The sequence below is a fragment of the Saccopteryx leptura genome, chromosome 1 (assembly GCF_036850995.1).
Source record: "Saccopteryx leptura isolate mSacLep1 chromosome 1, mSacLep1_pri_phased_curated, whole genome shotgun sequence".
Classification (NCBI taxonomy): Eukaryota; Metazoa; Chordata; class Mammalia; order Chiroptera; family Emballonuridae; genus Saccopteryx; species Saccopteryx leptura.
The window spans coordinates 6,814,713-6,836,466 of record NC_089503.1 but is presented as its reverse complement, the minus strand read 5'-3'; the positions used below and the strand labels follow the sequence as shown (position 1 = coordinate 6,836,466).

The 21,754-nt window shown below is 44.8% G+C and overlaps 1 protein-coding gene across 9 annotated transcripts in view; it reads right to left on the bottom strand.

Moving 5' to 3' along the window:
• LOC136385053 (RNA-binding protein 4B) overlaps window positions 1-20,374 on the bottom strand; it is a 32,996-nt gene extending 12,622 nt beyond the window's left edge. Inside the window, exons 1-5 of one of the 9 annotated variants that reach the window (XR_010747722.1) lie at window positions 20,250-20,374; window positions 19,163-19,586; window positions 11,600-12,276; window positions 9,827-10,047; window positions 9,032-9,236 (exon numbers count right to left, since the gene is read on the bottom strand). Coding sequence is in view for 8 of the 9 variants with exons in the window: in XM_066355909.1 (XP_066212006.1) it covers window positions 11,609-12,276; window positions 19,163-19,574 (1,080 nt within the window). In the remaining variant the exon portion in view is untranslated. Of the gene's footprint in view, window positions 1-9,031; window positions 9,237-9,826; window positions 10,048-11,599; window positions 12,277-13,365; window positions 13,795-13,882; window positions 13,974-18,400; window positions 18,945-19,162; window positions 19,587-20,249 lie in introns of those variants that run through there. The other 8 variants (XM_066355909.1, XM_066355985.1, XM_066356236.1 and 5 more) reach the window with 8 other exon arrangements.
• Window positions 20,375-21,754: the final 1,380 nt, after the last annotated feature.

Below are 21,754 nucleotides of genomic sequence, written 5' to 3'. Positions count from 1 at the left end.
TAGGCCCTGGCCGGTTGGCTCAGCGGTAGAGCGTCGGCCTGGCGTGCGGGGGACCTGGGTTCGATTCCCGGCCAGGGCACATAGGAGAAGCGCCCATTTGCTTCTCCGCCCCCCGCCCCCCTCCTTCCTCTCTCTCTCTTCCCCTCCCGCAGCCAAGGCTCCATTGGAGCAAAGATAGCCCGGGTGCTGGGGATGGCTCCTTGGCCTCTGCCCCAGGCGCTAGAGTGGCTCTAGTCATGGCAGAGCGGCGCCCCGGAGGGGCAGAGCATCACCCCCTGGTGGGCAGAGCGTTGCCCCTGGTGGGCGTGCCAGGTGGATCCCGGTCGGGCGCATGTGGGAGTCTGTCTGACTATCTCTCCCCGTTTCCAGCTTCAGAAAAATACAAAAAAATAAATAAATATATATATATATATATAGTTAATATTACCTGTTTCTGTTTACTTTGCTAAATTGGACATTAGAAGTTTTCAGATTACATATGTGGCTTGCATTTGAGGCTCTCATATTTTGATCTCTAGATGCTGAAGACTCAAATTTACATCTCTTGTCCCAAACCTCTCCTTTGCTCAAAGATCAGAGATCCGAAGACCTAAAGGAAGTCCTCACTTAATGTAATTGAGTTTCTTAGATATGTGGCAATACAATGTATAGTGAAACCAGTTTTACCATAGGCAAATTGATATTAAAAAGGTATTAGAGTTAAGTTCTTATGGCTATCTCTTGAGTGTCATAACAAAACGACATTGAATAAGGGTCTGCTGTCCTTGAGAGTTCTCTTAATACATCTCAAACCTGTTATGTGTGCAATACAGTACATAATTTCTCCATTATCCCCTTCTCTTTAAATGGTATTACCTTTTATGTAGCAGCTCCAGCCAGATCCCAGTAATCATCCTTGATTTTTCCCTTGTTTCTCATTCCTCATCTGGTCTTTACCATATACTGTATGATATCAAAGGTTGCCACTTATTTATTTTTTTTCCAAATGAGAGGAGGGGAGAGAGTAAGACAGACTCCTGCTTGCGCCCCTACAAGGATCCACCTGGCAGTGGTGCTCTACTGGTAGAGTCTACCCATCTGAGGCCATGCTCACAACCGAACTATTTTTAGCACTTAAGGCAGAGGCTCCACTGAGCCATCCTCAGCACCTGCCCAGGGCACACAGGAGAAGCAGACCAGGAATTGAACCTGGGACATCCACATAGAAGGCCAGTGCTTTAACATTAAGCCAGCAGGCCAGGGCCATTAACTTCTTTTATCATCTTGGCCACAATCATAGTCACAACCACACAATTATCCTGTAGGACTTACACTTACTACAGTGGCTGCCTACTGGCATCTCATTTCTTTTTCCTTGTCGTATCTTCCTTCACTTTAATTTTCACTCAGCTGGGATGGTACTGATAACTAAATCAGATTGTCATTCCATAACTTAAAATCTTTCAGCAGCTTCCCTTTGTGTTTAAAATAAAAAGCCAACCCTGGCTGGTTGGCTCAGTGGTTGAGTGTTGGCCCAGCATGTGGAAGTCCTGGGTTCGATTCCCAGCCAGGGCACACAGGAGAAGCGCCCATCTGCTTCTCTACCCTTCCCTGTCTCCTTTCTACCTCTCTCTTCCTCTCTTGCAGCCAAGGCTCCATTGGAACAAAGTTGGCCCAGGCGCTGAGGACGGCTCCATGGCCTCCGCCTCAGGCTCTAGAATGGCTCAGACTGCAGCAGAGCATCTCCCCCTGGTGGGCATGCTGGGTGGATCCTGGTCGGGCACATGCGGGAGTCTGTCTGGCACCCCCACCCTTGCTTCTCACTTTGGAAAAATACAAAAAAAAGAAAAAAAAAAGAAAAAAGAAAAAGCAATTCCCTATCTTGGTCTGAAGTACTTAGAAATATCTGGCCTCTACCCCGCACTTGTGTTTCTCAGGACTTTCCTCAGCCACCTCTTTCTAATCATACTCCCAATACTGTCCTGCTTCAAGACCTTTTTTTTGTACCTGGAAGAACCTTCCCCTGGACAATTTTAGGGGTCATTTCTTACCCTTCAGTTCTTAGCTTCAGAATCAAGCATCAGAGGGCTTTTCCTGTTCATCTCTAAGTCAGTGCCCCTTTCCATTTACCCGTTACACCCACTTTGTGTATTCTGTGCTAGGCCCCCCTTTTTGTTTGCTTTCTCATTGACTCCCTCAACAAAATTTTAAGCTAGGAGTCAGGAGCTTGGTTCCAATGCCTCACACAGAACAAGCATTTGATAATAAATGTATATATGGAAGCTGTCATTTGAGTGACATGTTCCTCTTGGTATATACTATGCTCTGCCCTTACCCCATCTACTCATTGTCTTAATAGTCACCAACTATTCTACAGACAGTGCCACCACAGGACCAGAGGATTTGTAGGTGGCTGCTGCTAGGTCTGGAGTCTTGCCCCACCCCATAGTATCCAGCAGTAAGGAAAAGCAGAGATGGTGGGACTGTTTGATAAGAGGGCCTGTTAGCTTGGAGACCCTAAATGCAGAGCTTGAGCAGGTTTGTCTCTAGGCCCTGGCTGGAAATCGAACTCGGGACTTCCACACGCTGGGTCAACACTCTGGGGGAATGAAAGGATTTTCTAAGGGAAAAAATATAATTCTGCAAGGCTTTTTTTCCTCCTCATATAAGGAACTTATTTTACCATCTAAAACCATGCTGTCCAATACAGTGGCCACTAGTCACATGTGGCTAATTGTAAGATTAAAAATCCAGTTTCTCAGCTTCACTAGCCATGTTTTATTTATTGATTTGAGAGAGAGACACACACACATCAATCTGTTCTTTTATGTGCCCTGACTGGAAACTGAACAGGCATTGGGATGGTGCTCTGACCAACCAAGCTGTCTGGCCAGGGTTAGACACATTTTAAATACTTAGTCACTATAAAGTGGACAGCACAGATATAGAATACTTCCAACATTACCCATACTTTTATTGGACATGCTGATGTGTTTTGCAGAATCCAGTATTTTTTTTTCTTGCTTGTCCTGAGATAGAAATCAAGACGTTAAACTGCTACGTTAAATTAGCACAAATGGGAGACTTTGGTGAGGTCAACAAAACCTAACATTTTTTTTTGCTCTGCCTGGTATTGCAGATCAATCACAAGGAAATCCCACAACGGACAATCCTGCTTCCTTGGGGAATGTATAAGTTAAAAAAGGCTTTGTGTACATATGCACTGATAGGTTAGCCTCTAGGTCAGGGGTCCCCAAACTACGACCCGCGGGCCGCATGCGGCCCCCTGAAGCCATTTATCCGGCCCCCGCCGCACTTCCAAAGGGGCGCACCTCCTCTTTCATTGGTGGTCAGTGAGAGTACTGTATGTGGCGGTCTTCAAAGCACGGCGTCGCTCATGTACAGTGATGCGGGACGCACGCATCACGGCTCCGGAAGTGCATCATATCACTTGTTACGGCTAGCAGTGACAAATATGGAACCGGAAAGTGACCATCTCATTAGCCAAAAACAGGCCCATAGTTCCCATTGAAATATTGATCAGTTTGTTGATTTAAATTTACTTGTTCTTTATTTTAAATATTGTATTTGTTCCCGTTTTGTTTTTTTACTTTAAAATAAGATATGTGCAGTGTGCATAGGGATTTGTTCAGTTTCTTTTATAGTCCGGCCCTCCAACCGTCTGAGGGACAGTGAACTGGCCCCCTGTGTAAAAAGTTTGGGGATCCCTGCTCTAGGTTGTTGTATCCTACCTCCCAAAAAAGAGAAAAGTTTTGCTTCACCTATGTCAGGATTATTTTACATATAAAATATACGGAAAAATGCTTCTAATTGTATTCACAGGCAGTCGGAATCCACATCAGTATTTCCATACAGGAATCAATAAAGCTTAAGGTTGACAGGAATCAATAAAGCTTAAGGTTGAGTCGATCATTAAACTTATTTATGGGAATCTAAGTAATGGTAGTAAAATATAACACCTATAAATCCTTAGAAAAAATTCTAGAGGACATATCTCATTGTAGAATGACACTGCCAATCATTAATACCTTCTTCTTTGCTTTTCTGCTCAAAATACAGTGGTACCTTGAGATACGAGTTTGATTAGTTCTGTAACCGAGCTCATCAGTCAATTTGTATATCAAACAAACTTCTCCCATTTAAAATAACAAATAGATTTAATCCATTCCAGCCCTGTGAAACATCCCCAAACCATCCTAAATTACGAAAAAAGACATGTTTTTAATTAAGAAACACACATGTATACTTTACCAATGCCTAACAAAATATATGAAATGAAAAAAAAGTTACTTAGTACTGTATTCTTACCTTGGAGACAGATGAGTGTGGCTAACGGAGGTAAATGGCGGAGAAGGAGGGAGGGAGGAAGGGATGCAGGCACTGTAGACACTTAAACTAAAATTGCACTTTAACACTAAATGTAAACTAAAACTGCATTTACTTTAAACAAAACTAAAACTGCACTTTCCTAAAATGGAACCACAAAAACTTAATTGTAAAAAAAATGTACTTTCTTTTTTTTTTTTTGCATTTTTCTGAAGCTGGAAACAGGGAGAGACAGTCAGACAGACTCCCGCATGCGCCCGACCGGGATCCACCCGGCACGCCCACCATGGGGTGACGCTCTGCCCACCAGGGGGCGATGCTCTGCCCACCAGGGGGCGATGCTCTGCCCCTCTGGGGAGTCGCTCTGCCATGCGACCAGAGGCACTCTAGTGCCTGGGGCAGAGGCCAGGGAGCCATCCCCAGCGCCCGGGCCATCTTTGCTCCAATGGAGCCTTGGCTGCGGGAGGGGAAGAGAGAGACAGAGAGGAAGGCGCGGCGGAGGGGTGGAGAAGCAAATGGGCGCTTCTCCTGTGTGCCCTGGCCGGGAATCGAACCCAGGTCCTCCGCACGCTAGGCCGACGCTCTACCGCTGAGCCAACCGGCCAGGGCCAAAAATGTACTTTCTTAACTTGAAACTTAAGCAAAGCTTAACATTACGTATTTTTCATTTAATCATCACCTGTTTTTGCCCTTTTGGCTGCACTTTCACTTACAGGACTTTTGAATAAAAATCTATCCAAAGAGGTTTGCTTTTGCCTGTCTTTTAAAATGTTACAGAAATGTGACAAACAAGTGTCATTAAAAAGTGCTGAAGCATGACCAGTTGAAACTTTTTCTGGGGGTTTTTTTTCAATGAAACTTGAAAGCTTCTCCCACATTGCTAGCATGTCTTTAATTTCACTTGTAGAAATCACTTCCTCCAACTCTACCTCCTCCTCACTACTAATCTCTTGCAGAAGCTCTGTATGTTGCATCATCTGTAGCTCCTTCAACTCCTCAGTTGAGAGTTCCTCCTCATGTTCCTTGATGAGCTCGTTTACATCACCCTCATCTACCTCCAGACCCATCGACTTTCTGAGAGACACGATCTCCAACGCTTCTACCTCGGTCTTGGGTCTCGGTCTCTGATTCGAATCCTTCAAAGTCCCTGTCTGCAAAATCAGGCCATAACTTTTTCCATGCTGAGTTCAAGATTCTTCTTGTAACCTCTTGCCATGCCAAGTCAATAATGCATAAACATATCATGATGTTGTAGCCATCTCTCCAAAACTCTCCAAGGGTTAGAACTGTATTCTCAGTCACCTCAAAGCAGCAGCAGAACAAGTGCTTTGTGTAAAGCTTTTTAAAGTTGGAAATGACCAGCTGATCCATAGGTTGCAAGATTGAAGTAGTGTTGGGTGGGAGGTAGAGGACTTTCATGAATTTGAACTCATCGAGAACGTCGTCTTCAAGACCAGGTGGGTGGACTGGAGCATTATCAAGGATTAGTAATGCTTTCATTGGGAGTTTATTTTCTTGAAGATATTTCTTCACATTGCCTGACCAGGTGGTGGCGCAGTGAACAGAACGTCGGACTGGGATGCGGAAGGACCCAGGTTCAAGAACCCAAGGTTGCCAGTTTGAGCGCGGGCTCATCTGGCTTGAGCCAAAAAAAGCTCACCAGCTTGGACCCAAGGTCACTGGCTCAAGCAAGAAGGGGTTACTTCGTCTGCTGAAGGCCCGCGGTCAGGGCACATATGAGAAAGTAATCGATGAACAACTAAGGAGTCCCAATGAAAAACTGATGATTGATGCTTCTCATCTCTCTCCGTTCCTGTCTGTCCCTATCTATCCCTCTCTCTCTCTCTCTGTCCCTGTAAAAAAAAAAAAAATAAAAATAAAAAAGACATTTCTTCACTGTAGGACCAAAGACAAGAGTTATCCATTCAATAAAAAAATTGCTGCGTAACCCATGCCCTAGCATTGGCGCGCCACATAACCTGCAGTTTTTCTTTTAAGAATCTTGTGAGTCTTAAAGGCTCGAGGATTTTCAGAATGATAGACTAGCAGTGGCTTTACTTTACAGTCATCACTAGCATTTGCATACAATGCAAGGGTCAGATGGTCCTTCACGGGTTTATGGCCTGGCAGCTTCTCCTCTGCAGTGATGAAAGTCCTCGGAGCATTTTTTTCCAAAACAATCCTGTTTTGTCATAGTTGAACACTTGTTTGGGGATGTAGCCTTCCTTTGCGATAAGCACAGCAAAATGTGCAATGTACTCCATCAGCACTCACAGCTTCACCATGCCTCACCACCGAGTGGATGCCAGATTTCTTGAAATTTTCAAACCAGCCGTGACCTGCCTTAAACGTTATCTTCTGCTGCCTCTTTTGAGGTTGATGGTTCTTTCTTCTTCAAGTCGCCGTAAATAATACGTGCTTTTTCGCATATTACAGTCACTGTATCTCCTGCCAGCTCTTTCTTTCACCCACACCAGCAGAAGCTTCTCCATTTCTTCATGGATATTTGTCCTTAATTGGGACAGAACTGTAGTTCCTTTTGCTGGATTTGCGCTTTTGATGGCACCCTTTTGTTTAAGGATGGAACAAATTTTAGATGTATTGTGGTTGTACAGCCTTGCCAGTTCAATCACTCGTACACCACACTCATGTTTTTCTATTATTTTTTACCTTACTTAAATCGATGTCATTCTCTTCTTCTCACCACTGTCCTTTACACTCGCTTTCTTTGGCCCCATGACAGCACACAAAAAAAGTTAGTAAAAAATGCAAAAATGATGCAAGAACAAGTACAGCGTGTGAGATTCAACTTGATTCTGCGGGTAACACGTGAGAAAGAACGAGATGCTGGTGGTGTGCTGCTGATACTAGACCCATATAATCCTTACCTAGCGACAGCTTCCTGAATCACGACTCGTATCTCGGAATTTCGCTTGGATCTCAAACAAAAATACCAAGTTGCAGCTCCTAACTTAAAAATTTCGTAGGTTGGTCTGCTCGTATTTCAAGGTACCACTGTATTGTTTCTTTTCTTTTTTTTTTTTTAATTTTTTCTTTATTAATTTTTAGAGAGGAGAGAGAGTGAGGGATAGAGAGAAAGAGAGAGAGAGAAGGGGAGGGAGGAGCAGGAAGCATCAACTCTCATATGTGCCTTGACTAGGCAAGCCCAGGGTTTTGAACCGGCAACCTCAGCATTCTAGGTTGACGCTTTATCCACTGTGCCACCACAGGTCAGGCCGTTTCTCTCTTTTTTTTCTTTTCTTTTTTTTTACAGAGACAGAGAGTCAGAGAGAGGGATAGACAGGGACAGACAGACAGGAATGGAGAGATGAGAAGCATCAATCATTAGTTTTTCGTTGTGCATTGTGACACTTTAGTTTTTCATTACTAGCTTTCTCATATGTGCCTTGACCGCGGGCCTTCAGCAGACCGAGTAACCCCTTGCTCGAGCCAGCGACCTTGGGCTCAAGCTGGTGAGCTTTTGCTCAAACCAGATGAGCCCTCGCTCAAGCTGGTGACCTCGGGGGTCTCGAACCTGGGTCTTCCACATCCCAGTTATACGCTCTATCCACTGTGCCACCGCCCGGTCAGGCTGTTTCTCTTCTTTTGATCTAGCATAACTATCTGACTCATTTTAGCCAAAGTCTAATCCTAGTAGAATATTAACACCTAGTGGAATATTAAAATAATTCATAAGTGACTAAACAAACATACACTATGAAGTCAAATGGAGTCAACCTGATAGGTCCTGTGGCTAAACCTTTTGCTGATGCAGGCTTCTCTCTCTCTGTGGGGCTTGCTTCTATCACTACTAATCTGGGTTTGCTAGCCTTTAAACTGGAAAACATAGCTCTGGTTATTTAGAAAGGAGCACCCTGGCTGGGTACCTCAGTTGGTTATAGAGCTTTGGTAGTCCTGATATGGTAAGGTTGCAGGTTCAATCCCTGCTTAGGGCACATGCAAGAATCAACCAATGAATGCATATATAAGTAGAACAAATTGATGTTTCTCTCCCCTCTTCTTTCTTTTCTCTCTAAACCAATAAAGAGAGAGAAAGAAAAGCATGTTTATAAATGTCTCAAGATGCTAACTCTCCACCTTTTGCTGAGGCCATGTTACTTATCTCACTAAATCCTTCCTTCTATATCTAAATTTCAGACACTGATTCATTTGAATTTTGTACTTTAAGCACAACTGAGAAAGAACCAGAAGATAACTGGTTGTAAAGTCACAAAAGCACAGGAAGATACTTTAGTGTTAAAAATGTTTATTTGTCAAAATATTAAAAAAAAAAAAAAAGGAGTGGAATAAAACAAGGCTAAATTTCAGCTAATGCTATATCACGATCACAGGTCAGACATTAAAAAAACAAACAAAACACCTCCCACTCCCACCCCAGTGGTCCTAGCAATTTCAAAAGATTAGCTTCAATGTTCAAGTCCAGAGCTAACAGAAAAGGCTGCTTGCCACTACATGGTCATTTTAAAGGGTAAGGAGATGTTGCGTAAACAGAGAGAAGGGTTCAACTCCCAAGGAAAGCAAGATAAGAGGGGTTCCACTGTACAGGAAAGGGGATGCCAGCATAATCCTTACCTAGGGCTGCTCAGAGGCTGAGAATGTAACGAACAGTGAAAGGCTACAGAGACTCGTATCAGGAAGAAAGAAAAGTCAACTTAGAAGAATTAAATTAAGAAAGAAAACATAGTTGGTCACAAACTCCTTTGTTTACTGAAACATGAAGCAATGGAAACATCCCGGCAAAGGGGACCGCGCAGAGCAAGTTCTCCTATATGACCGCAGCCTGAGGGTTCAGTCCGCAATTATCCTACCTGAAAGAGAGCACAACACAAGAGGCTTACACAGTGCCTGGACAGCGGCTCGGCTCCGAGTACAAGGGCCCCGGTTCTGTCCTGTATTCCGGGGGGAGAAGAACAAAGAACAAAACAAAACCAAGTCAGACTGGATCAGACATAGCCCAGTATTACCCAGGAGTCTATTATGACTACATAGAGCAATCTCCTTCTAGCTACAATAGAACAAGAAGCAATGTATCTGGAAGACTGCTGTGTTGGTGATAAATATATATTTCTCATTTTTTATCCATCTTTTAGGCAAGACAATCTTCTGTGATACAAGGCTACTGTCACTGTGCCAAAGGGCATACAGATATTATTAAGAACTGTAGTTTAATTTCTGGGTCCAGAAAAAGCAGAAGATGCCAAGATCTCAAATATGGCCAACTGCACTATTTATTCTAAATCTGTTTCATTTTAATCTTTCATAGTAAACAAATTTTCAAAAATATCAAGGAGTATTCATTTACCCTCCAACATACCTGTATATGTCATCTTAGATTGAGAGCCAAAACTCTAATAGTTCCCATATTTGACACATCTCCCTTACCAAATCAAAAGATGAAATCATAAAATTATCTTAATTCTTCCATTGATGATGGAAGCTCCAGACACCAATGGCTGGGGGGAAAGAAAAGTTAACTCACACCAAGCTCCTCTACTTATTACAGACAAAGGGCCAAATCTTGGTCTTGATCTGTGCCAAACGACTTCAAAAGTTGTGACGTTCTTGAATCAGTTCTGCCAGGGTGAGACCCGAATTTGGATCCCAACAGCTCTGGAGTGTTTCATCCTGGCAGCCTCATTAACATCAGGCTCCTGGGACTGCAACCAACTCAGGGTTATTCAGTCCATTTGAGGTTCACACCTGGAAGGTAAGTTTCTTTAAAAGTCATCACTAAAAAGGTTAGTTGAACAACCACTGCTTGCAGTCAAAATTCATTTTAAAATACTTAGGCAATACCCTTTAAATACCACATATGCTAATTTAATACTTAGCTTTGAAACATTCAAGAGGAATAAGTTATCTGATAGGTAATTCCAACTTTAGAGCCATATCCCACTTCATGGCAGACTCAGCTGCATTAAAAGTAAAAATAGCAAACTATAAGTTGTAAGGTTATCCACTTCATGCGCACGAGTGCACACTGCTATACAGTGGTCTCAGGAGATCCCAGCCTTGTCATGGTCATACAGGATATCACTTGTCACAAGTTCATGCTGTATTTGCTTCTCACTATGAAAAATGGCAAATTCCTGTTTTCTTCTAAACATGCCAAAGGAGTAAGTTAGGAACCCTGGAAACTCAGTGGTAACTAAATTTAACATTGCTACTAGGTCTCCCGTTCAACTGACTCTCAATTTCAGGGTACAAGGAAAACCATGAGAATAAAAGTTGTCATGACACCATTTTCACCTGAATAAAGAAATTTATCAGTCTAGATTCTAACATCTTTGGCGTACATTTTCTGAAGTAGGAAAAATTAAATTCTCAGGGTCTCCACTAATGGGATTTTATATATATATCAAAAAATTACCTGATTATCTAGTTCCTTGAATGTTTCTCAAACAAAAACAATAAAAACTTCTGGAAAAAAACAGGAAGCATCAGGCTTACATGACAGCATCTCTGGCTACACAAAGATACAGCTTAAATGCCCATGTAGGAGACACTCCGATTACTAGCAAGGAAAGGACTGATGGGACTGGGGCATCAAACATTCTGCTTTCAAGCAAGTGTCTTATTACTAAACACCTAAACTTTACAGAACTTTATCTGGCTCACAGCTATATATTAGAAGAGTTTCTCTGATAAAGGCTAATAATGACCTAAGTAGCTTACTTAGCCAACTGGAAGTCTGAAGTTCTAGTTAAAATTCTCACCGTGACTTCACTAACTCCTGAACAGGTACTCTTCAGCTTACACCACAGTGACTTGAGTGGAAAGAGACTAGGTTTAGAAATCAGCCAGGCCTGAGTCTGAATTCTGCCTCTACCTCTCAATTACCAGTTGACTTTAGTACTTAACCTCTCTGAGACTTAGTTCCCTCTCTGTAAAACAGCATATCTTAAAGGATTATTATTGTGTAGATTAAATGATAAAACAAACACAGGGCACTCATCAAATATTAGTTCTCTTAAATCATGCTTCTGAAACCCAGATCTGCTTACACTTGACTCAAGAACAATAGTCTCACCAACAAACTGAGTTTGTTTTCTCAGAAGGAACAAAATGGTTGGAGTCATACACTAAAACTTCAACAGACCAAATGAACCTCGGGCTTACGCTAAAGGCATATTTGAGGCTAGCGTGTAATTTATGCCTTTCGGACACTACTGCCCTGACAGCAGAAAGGTGGTGTTTTTGCTGTACAGCTCTCTCCCAAGGGACCTCTTCACCACCCCCACCCCACTCTCACCTCCAGTTTTTAAAAGGCTGAGTACCGTGCTCGGTCCACATACTGCTCCCGCTCATACCGGGCCATGTCATATAGAGAATTCCGTGAGGCCGCTGAAGCCTGTGACAGCTCACTCTCTGGCCCATAACCGTAGCCCTCTCCAACTGGGGGGAGCACAGCTGTAGCACGACGAAGGGGGCTCCTGTCCCTTCCGTAATAGGAGGAAGGGGTGGCAGCGGCAGCAGCCAGAGCAGCAGAGGTGGCGGCAGGACCCGAGTTTGGTAACAAGTGTCGGTCGTATGGATCAACAGAAGCGGAGTTGAGGTGACTGGGCATAGCTGTGTTCTGGACTTGAGGCAGATGGGACATGGTCTGCTCTGCATAGTTGTATGCAGATGCTGCCGCCGCCGCTGCCACCGCCTCATAAGAGCGGACCCGGTACCGCTTATAGTAGTCAAGCGCTCCATACGCATCGTTGTAATACACGGATTCCCCGTAGCCCACGGTGTAAGGCGTGCGCACTGCTCCGTACTGCTCATTATACTGCTCAGTAAAGTCTGCCACACGACCCGTACGATCTACTGGGCACTCTTTGGACCAGTGCCCCTCTTTCCCACACCGATAGCAGCCACTTTGGTCTCCCATCCCAGGGGCAGTCCGAAGGCGGCTGGTAGACAACTGCACGTGCATTCTTTTGCCTTGAGGAAACAGACAACAGATTTATTATAACTCACTGACATTCTTTATCCTCCCCAAAGTGAAAGTAAACCAATCGGCATAAGACACACATACAAACAAACACTGCAGAGACGGTTTCAGCAATCCCCTCCAAAAGAAGTTGAAGTTTTAATTCAGATAAGAGCTAGAAAATTTAAGTCCTCAGAGACCAGTAAATACTTTCTACTTATACCAAGTAGACCAGATTCCCTCCAACTTCTGTCTCTACAACTTTCCTTTTTGAAAGTTTTGAAAATGAAAGTTTCCACTTTTCACTGCTAAGATTGAGCAATTTATCTTTAATGGGGCTGTGTGATTTGAACAATTCAAAACCTGGTCAATTCTTCCAAATCAAACATCCAATGAAACTTCAGTTATGCCATATTTGGAAAGCACCTTACCAACCTCTCCCCGATTAATTCAGGGTCACATTAGGCCTGACCGTTCACTGCAGCTGGAAGAACACCGCCAACTTCTGTCCGCTGTTCCCTCCAGCCATACTGCAGCAGTCACAGAAGGCTAAGCTGGGCTCACGAATCAGACCTGGCTCACAGGCTTTACCTCTGGTACATCTAGAAGTTTTAAGACCCTCCAGATTCCAATCCCACCCCCACTTTTTTCAGCAAGGGTGAATCCATGCCTACTGTGGAAAAGAAAACTACTTGACCAAGGTCTCTCTCTCAACAGCAAGAATTAGATCTTGAAACAGTACTGGTTTCTTAGAAACTGTGTGCTCCCATGCAATGAAATGATTATCCTGCCAGGTAGTTTATGATTCTTTGTAGGGGATTATCTACTTGTTAGAAAAATGCAGCATTTGTCTAAAGTCCTTTGGGCACCCATACGAAGAAGCCACATCCAGGGAATGACCAGCAGTTGGAACAGCTAAGAGAAGAAATACTCTTCACCCTGCGTTTGTATACCATCAAGCCCTTACAGATGAAAGCATCCAAGGTCTTTATTTTTTATTATTTTATTTATTTATTTATTTATTTATTTATTTTGTATTTTTCTGAAGCTGGAAACGGGGAGAGACAGTCAGACAGACTCCCGCATGCGCCCGACCGGGATCCACCCGGCACGCCCACCAGGGGCGATGCTCTGCCCCTCCGGGGCGTCGCTCTGTTGCGACCAGAGCCACTCTAGCGCCTGGGGCAGAGGCCAAGGAGCCATCCCCAACGCCCGGGCCATCCTTGCTCCAATGGAGCCCCGGCTGCGGGAGGGGAAGAGAGAGACAGAGAGGAAGGGGGGGGGGTGGGGGTGGAGGTGGAGAAGCAAATGGGCGCTTCTCCTGTGTGCCCTGGCTGGGAATCGAACCCAGGTCCCCCGCACGCCAGGCCAATGCTCCACCACTGAGCCAACCGGCCAGGGCCCATCCAAGGTCTTTAAAAGCAGTGCGAGAAAAGGATATTTTTGGCAGTCTTTAGTCCCAAACTGCATAAGACTTTGGAGATCAAGTCAGTGCTTTTCAAACTGTAGCCAAAACACAGCCAGTACGTCTGTAGGGAACAGGGGCTTCGCATCACTCTTAAGGACTGCTCAGAACAAATCCCCCCTCCGCGATGAGCAGGTTGCTCTGTGACAGACCTTGTTCTGGATGCAGTTATGCGATAGGAGGCCTCGTGCTCCACCATCCTGTTGGAAACAGCCCGATTCAGAACAGCGCCATGCACTGACCCTGAGAGGGGAGCCGGTTAGTGCAGTAGTATCACTTTAGTCAAACTCATTTCTGCCCAATGTCTAAGATTCCTACCACCCCAGTTTTCAGTAGTTGCTGCCTCCAACTTAAAACCCTTTCTTTAGCGGAAACAAAAGTGCTCAGGTTTTGACTTCCAGCTGCTAGCAGAAAGGCAGCATCCACCATCACCACTGATACCATCAACAGATACCAAATGGCAAAAAGTCCCTGAGAGCAGCACTCAGCCATCCCACTGTTTTCAGAGATTTAAATACTCTAATTCTTAGATATTGAGGGTCACATCCTAACTACGCATAGAACAGAAACACACAGATTTTTGTCCAAGTTTACATCACAAATGTAGAATGTGCTATAATTTAGACTGAAGGATTACAAATTACTTGTCTTTTAACCATGCATGACGACATTCACCTGTGTGACATACACAAACTGTGCTCCAATTCAGAAATCAGAGTAACCATGCCAATCTAAAAAGCAGTCAATCCAGAGACTTAGAAGTACACTTTTTTTTTTTTTTTTTGCATTTTTCTGAAGCTGGAAACAGGGAGAGACAGTCAGACAGACTCCCGCATGCGCCCGACGGGGATTCACCCGGCACGCCCACCAGGGGCGATGCTCTGCCCATCCTGGGGGTCACTATGTTGCGACCAGAGCCACTCTAGCGCCTGGGGCAGAGGCCACAGAGCCATCCCCAGCGCCTGGGCCATCTTTGCTCCAATGGAGCCTTGGCTGCGGGAGGGGAAGAGAGAGACAGAGAGGAAGGCGCGGTGGAGGGGTGGAGAAGCAAATGTGCGCTTCTCCTGTGTGCCCTGGCCGGGAATCGAACCCGGGTCCTCCGCACGCTAGGCCGACGCTCTACCGCTGAGCCAACCGGCCAGGGCCTAGAAGTACACTTTTAAGGGGAAATAAAAATTCAATTTAACTTGCTCTTTATAGATTCTGGGTGCATTTCTTTTTCCTTTTTTTCAGAAACAAAGTTCAGTGATTTTTTTCATGTTTCTGTTATTACTATGTTTAGTCTTTACCCATTTTAATTAGAGAGTATAACTTCTAAGTTTATAAACATCTGTAGCAAAATCTACCTCTTGTGACTATGAAAAGGACTTAGGTACAAATATTTACCTAGAACTAAAAGATCAGTAATAGAAGTGATAGGTATTTTCCACACAGTATTCTCAAAGATTATAACTAGGCTTTTAATTTTAAGTTCTTATCATAATAGAAAAATACTGTGTTTCTCTATTACCCTAAGGAACCAGGGCAAAGAAAACTGAAAGAAAATTAAATTCTACCACTCCTACATTTGGAGAGGCCAAAAACTTCAAGATTTTCTGAGAGCTTCAAAAGTTACTGAAATGCACTGCCAACATTTTCAAGAAAACCAGTTCAATAAAAGTGTTTCCCTCTGAAATCTAGAATATAAGAGAGTATTAAAATACTAAGGTGAGCAACTTGGGTCCTAACTGCTGAGTTCCTACCATGTGTCTGGATCCAGAAGACTGAGGATTTAGCTGAACCACACCAACAACACTTCAACTGAATGCTTGTTACACATTGGGGGAAAAACAGGAGACACCTGAACACCAAATTCAGCTGCCTGAATTGTTACTTGGGAAGGCTTCTTTAAGGTTTTCCAACACAAACTCTTTAATAACTCAATAGGGGTGCAGTTCACTGGGGCGAGGAAACAGATCTTGAAGGACCCAAGTAAACTCAGATTCTGCTGCTTTCTCTTAGAAGTCACCCAATGCAGAAGCCTAAACTGCAGTCATTAACATAAAAAGGTTCAAAAGATGCCTCAAGTAACATTCTTAAGAGGTCACCTCATTAGCTGAAAAAACTATTGAAGAATGTGATAAATTGGTATCTAGATTGTATTTTCTGTAAAATTGCAATTTATCCAATGCTAAAGTTTCTCTCGTCATCTGGAGAAAAAAAAGCTGGTTATAAAAATGCCTATACGTGTAGCTCAGAGTAGAGTGCTTTTCCTGAGGCGTCCGACTAAGAACATGAAAACCAAAAAAAGCATTTTCCTTTTCCATTGATGACATTTTAAAAAATCTTACGGATCATGCGTTACTCATATAGCAATTTCCTAAAGTAATTAAACCTGCTTTATTAAAACACACATTCCTCTCAAACCCACTTCCCCCAATGAACCGACTCCTATATACATATTTTGCCCTATCCCTTTATTCAGCTGTATATTAAAAAGGTAAGAACATGCAGTATTACACTAGACTATCTCCACAGTTTATACCTGACTTTAACTGCATTCTTTTTCCATTGTGTTCTTGCTACTTGTCAAGCAAGAACCCCCATTTATCTCTGCCACTCTCCATTCATGATTCCCTCCCCTACCAAATGAAAATAATCATGAATATTTTAAAGCCGCCTGAGGTGCAAAGCTTTCCAAAACAATACAAAAAAAAAATATAAATAGCTACCACATTTTAAATAAGTTTCTAACCATAACAGAAACACTCATTGTTTCACCAGTGTTTTTACTGTTAAAATACTTTCACCTCTATACCCTATATTCTAGCCTCACTACCGTCCTGTGAGGGAGGTACTGCAGGGAAGCACTAACTCAACTTTAAAGTGGGGAACTTGAAGCACAGAGAGGTTAAAACACTTGTCCAAAGTCATACAACTAGTTAATGGCAGCAAGTAGCTATGACTTTTGCCCTAACCTTTAAAGAGCAGCCAGAGGCCAGGGCACCACTGCTGACCAGAGTACTTGATACACACTGTCTGTAGTCTCCACTATTTGCAAACTTTCTTACCCTTTTCTGGCCAACTTTTCCTCTTCTTCCATTTTTTTTTCACTGTTTTTCTAGGTTTAGCAGAGGACTCTTAAGTACAACTTAACAACCCTTTTAATAGCACTCGATACAAAAAATAGTGTTAATTTATGACCCTGAAAAGTGGCTGTAAACATGTGGTCTAAGACAGTGGTCCCCAACCCCCGGGCCACGGACTGGTACCGGTCTGCAAAGAAAGAATAAATAACTTACATTATTTGTTTTATTTATATTTAAGTCTGAACGATGTTTTATTTTTTTAAAATGACCAGATTCCCTCTGTTACATCGGTCTAAGACTCACTCTTGATGCTTGTCTTGGTCACGTGATACATTTATCTGTCCCACCCTCAAGGCCTGTCTGTGAAAATATTTTCTGACATTAAACCGGTCCGTGGCTCAGGCCCTGGCCAGTTGGCTCAGTGGTAGAGTGTCAGCCTGGCGTGCAGAAGTCCTGGGTTCGATTCCCGGCCAGGGCACACAGGAGAAGTGCCCATCTGCTTCTTCACCCCTCCCCCTCTCCTTCCTCTCTGTCTCTCTCTTCCCCTCCTGCAGCCAAGGCTCCATTGGAGCAAAGTTGGCCCGGGAGCTGAGGATGGCTCCGTGGCCTCTGCCTCAGGCGCTAGAATGGCTCTGGTTACAACAGAGCAACGCCCCAGATGGGCAGAGCATCGCCCACTGGTGGGCGTGCCAAGTGGATCCCAGTAGGGTGCATGCAGGAGTCTGTCTGACTGCCCCCGTTTCCAACTTCAGAAAAATACAAACCTCCCCCTCCCCCCCAAAAAAACGGTCCGTGGCTCAAAAAAGGTTGAGGACTACTGGTCTAAGATGATACTGTCAACAAAATCCTTGTAGAACAGTGCTGTCCAATGGAACGTTCTATGATGACTGAAATGTTACATATCTGTGCTAATGCCACAGCTACTCACCTCATGCCTGCAATGTGTACAACTGAGAAACTGACTCTGAAATTTTACTTAATTTCAATTTAATACCTACATATGGCTAAATACTACCATATTTGTACAATCTAGAGCAGGGGTCCCCAAACTAGGGCCCGCAGGTCGCATGCGGCCCCCTAAGGCCATTTTTCTGGCCCCGCCGCACTTCCGGAAGGGGCACCTCTTTCATTGGTGGTGAGAGAAGCATAGTTCCCATTGAAATACTGGTCAGTTTGTTGATTTAAATTTACTTCTTCTTTATTTTAAATATTGTATTTGTTCCCGTTTTATTTTTTTACTTTAAAGTAAGATATGTGCAGTGTGCATAGGGATTTGTTCATAGTTTTTTTAATAGTCCGGCCCTCCCAACGGTCTGAGGGACAGTGAACTGACCCCCTGTGTAAAAAGTTTGGGGACCCCTTATCTAGAGTCATTAGATACCCTCCTGTGGTATTAATGACAACACAGGTGTCTTTATTATTGCTGTAAATAATATGTTATTTACTCTATCATCTTACTGGGACCTCCGCAGAAGAACCATTGTTCCCATTCAACCTAATTATTTTTAGGATTTCCTTTTTTCCCTTAGGATTAAATAGGTGGAGCAGAATACAGACCCCCTACCCCCATGACGGTCCATTTTGATGGTGGTGTGAAAGCTATATGCACTCAGTAGAAACCGTATTATGAACTTTGATTTTTTTCCTGGGCCAGGAATACGCCGTGCATTCCTCTCATGATGCTGGGCAGTGCTGCCCAAGCCCCAGCTCCTAGTCAGCCACACAACTACAAGGGCAAGCAAACAATACTCTACAGCGTAGTATTAAGTGCATGGTAGAGTTACAATGAATTTATTGGGACATAACTCTATTGTAAGTTGAGGAACATCTGTAGCCCATGGCATGGTCCTTGGCTCTGCCTGAGCTGCACAAATATATGAGCACTCAAGATACTCCCCCAAGTCCAGATTCACCAGCCAGATTTATAGCACAGGGATTCCTCCAGATGCCTTTGTTCCTCCTTCCCATCACCACTCATCACCCACGGCAGTAAAGAGTGTAAATCCTACACACTCCACTCTCAAATAAGGCTTGCTGGTCATAAAAAAAAAGCAACAGGTAAGCCAGAGGCCATCCTCCCTTCTCTCATGAAGTACTACCTTGCCCAGGTAGGTTCAACTTCCAACAGCACCGAAATGAGTGAAGCCTGAAAGATAGAGTTACCCACAGTTCGTGATTCTGTGCAGTTTTTGATAATCTGAAAAGGGGATAATCGTGCTTAAGAGTGATAAACATACAACCTATTCTTTCTGGCTAAAACAGAATGGAAGGCACCACCCTGCCAGCCCCATGATCCTGTGTTCTTGCCTCTGTGTTGAGCTAGACCCCACTCAGTCCTGCCACCCAGACCCCAGAGCAGTTCACCTTGAAACTCTGTGTTGTCAAGGCCCCTGATGGCTTCCACCGCATCCTCTGCCCGCTCCATGTGTACGAAGGCGTAATCTTTCACGATGTCACATTCAATGACTGGACCGTATTCCTCAAACTTGGCCCGAAGCTCTTGGTTGGTACAGGTGGGACTGATGTTGCCCACATGCAATTTGGTGGAAGCTTTGCTCTTATTCTTGCTGGCTTCCACGTTGATGTTTACCCCGTGCAGCTTGTAGTGGTGCAGGTTCCGGATGGCATCCTCCGCCGCCGTCTTGTCCTCTATGTGCACAAAGCCGTAGTTCTTAATGATGTCACATTCCAGCACCTTCCCATACTGCTCGAAGAGTGAGCGGATCTCCTGCTCCGTGGCCTCCCGCGGCAGGTTTCCTATAAAGAGCTTCACCATCCTGACAAGAGCCTGAGGGAGAAGAAACAAGATTTCCAAAAGTTAGGGATGGAGCGGACAAGCTCACTCCGCCTGTGGCTGAATCCTCCACAGTTCCTGGTACCTTCAAGAACCTCACAAAAACGTCCGTGATTTTTTTTTTTCCTCAACAGAGGGAGAAAGGTTTGTTCTTAATGAGTAGTGTGAGGTGCGTGTGACATGCAAACAGGCCAGGGTCGGCATGCATTGCATTCTCCATCATCATCGTGAAACGAGGCGCATTTAAATAACAAGGCTGTTTCACGTCTTCAAATTCTCTTTGGGGGGGGGGGGCAATAAAGAGAAGAGCCCAAACCAGTTTCAAGAAGCACCTATCTCTGAGTGTCACAAGGTTTTGGAGGGAAATTTGTGCATCTCTCCCCCGTGAGGTTTTACCTTTCAAAATACCAATAAAAAGATTCCCTTGGCCCCAATCCGGGACCCCCAACTCCCATCTCCTTCGCCCCCAACAAAGACTCGCTCCGACCCCTGCCCCGCCCCCTCCGGAGACCCGGCCCCGCCTCCTCTCGTTGTCTTCCCGGGACCTCCTCTAGAGAAGAATCCAAACCTGGGGTTATCTCCGTCCGCTGAGGCCCGGCCCGGCCCGCCCCGGGCCGCTCTCGGGCTCCCCACACACCCGCAGAACCCCCTCGGTACCTCCGGGTGGCGGCGGCGGTGGCGACGGCTCCCGCGTCAGAGAGAGCCCTACAAAATGGCGAAGGCCGCTCGAGCCTCGGCGCGACCCGGCCCTTTCTCGCGCGCCAGCTCACGCACGCGCGAGTACGCGCTGCCTCTCCCCTCCCCCTCGCGGGAGCCAGGCAACCAATCCCAAGGCCGCATGTAAATAACTGCCCCAGGCTTGGCTCCCAGCCTCCCCGACACGGGGCGGGGCCCCCTGGTGACGGCGCTGCGGATCGGAGGTCAGTTCGGCCCCCCTCCCGGACTAGCCAATCACCAGGCTGGAAGGGGCGGGGATGCTCAGGCGTCCAAAGTGCTGCGAGAGCAACCGCTGCCTTGGTGATATCAGAAGACTGGGGTGTCACTAACCATCACAATGGACGATGCTTGTAGGGCCTGCTGAAGTGGGGGTTGGGGGCCGGCAGTTCATGACAATGGGTTATCTCACTGGGTTCCCTAAAAAGGGGCTTTCTTAGTGGGCTGGCCAACCTCTATGGCAGCTTGGGACATTTTAGATATACAGACAAGCCACATGTTAAGCAAAGCTAGTCATTTCTGTGGAGCTTTAAAGATAATTAAAAAAAAATTTTTTTTCTTGCAAACATGTTATTCGTTGGTGAGGAAACAAAACCAAACACGGCAGAGCTGGGATAGCTCTAGGAGGCATGCTCTCCAGGCGACCCTTAGTCATGTTACGTGTGCTCCAGTGTATACGGTACGTCGGCTGGTTTTCTCTCTCTTGCTAGAGTGTCTTGCTCTGAGTGTCTGTCCTTCATAGTTCTTCGTCCGTGGTGAACACACCAAAGGAATACTTGGTACAAAGGCCCGAAGAGATTCCTTGATTTGGGTGTGGGAATTAATCTCCGCTTTCACACCAACCTGCTGGGCTAGGCAACTGTGAGTCCTCCGGCAATTTCTAGCATTCAAAATTCAGCTGTGGTCCAAGGGCACCGCCTGCTGGCGAAAGGGAAGATATTAGGTGGATTACTCATTGAACAAAAGACATTTAGATGGATGGACTGAATTTATCTTCCAGTAGAGCATGCCAGGGTGATTGTCGATCACCATTCCTCACTGTGGTGGCTCCTGGGAGCTTTTCTGATACCATCAGAAACAAATTCCTGAGGCTACCCTCTTCCTCCCCAGATGCTTTGATATGTTTCTTTCACTGAGTTCTTTTTGCTTCCCAGCCATTTCAGAAGAGGCACCGCCCTTGTGATTTTAATAACATTCATGCTTGTTTCCCACTTAATTCTGTCTACTTCTCTCCTTTCTTTCTCTTCTTGGTCATTTCTAGTTTCTCTCTACACTCAGACTTTTAAAACATGTACAGGAATGGACCTCCTCACTCATTTCTGAAATAGCTTTCACTCATCTTTAACTATACTGACTTCACAAATGAACCTGCTGTCACCCACCTTTACACACTGTTTTGGGTTCTGCTCTCTTTAATTCCCAGAATTTCTGAGGTCACCAAAACTAAT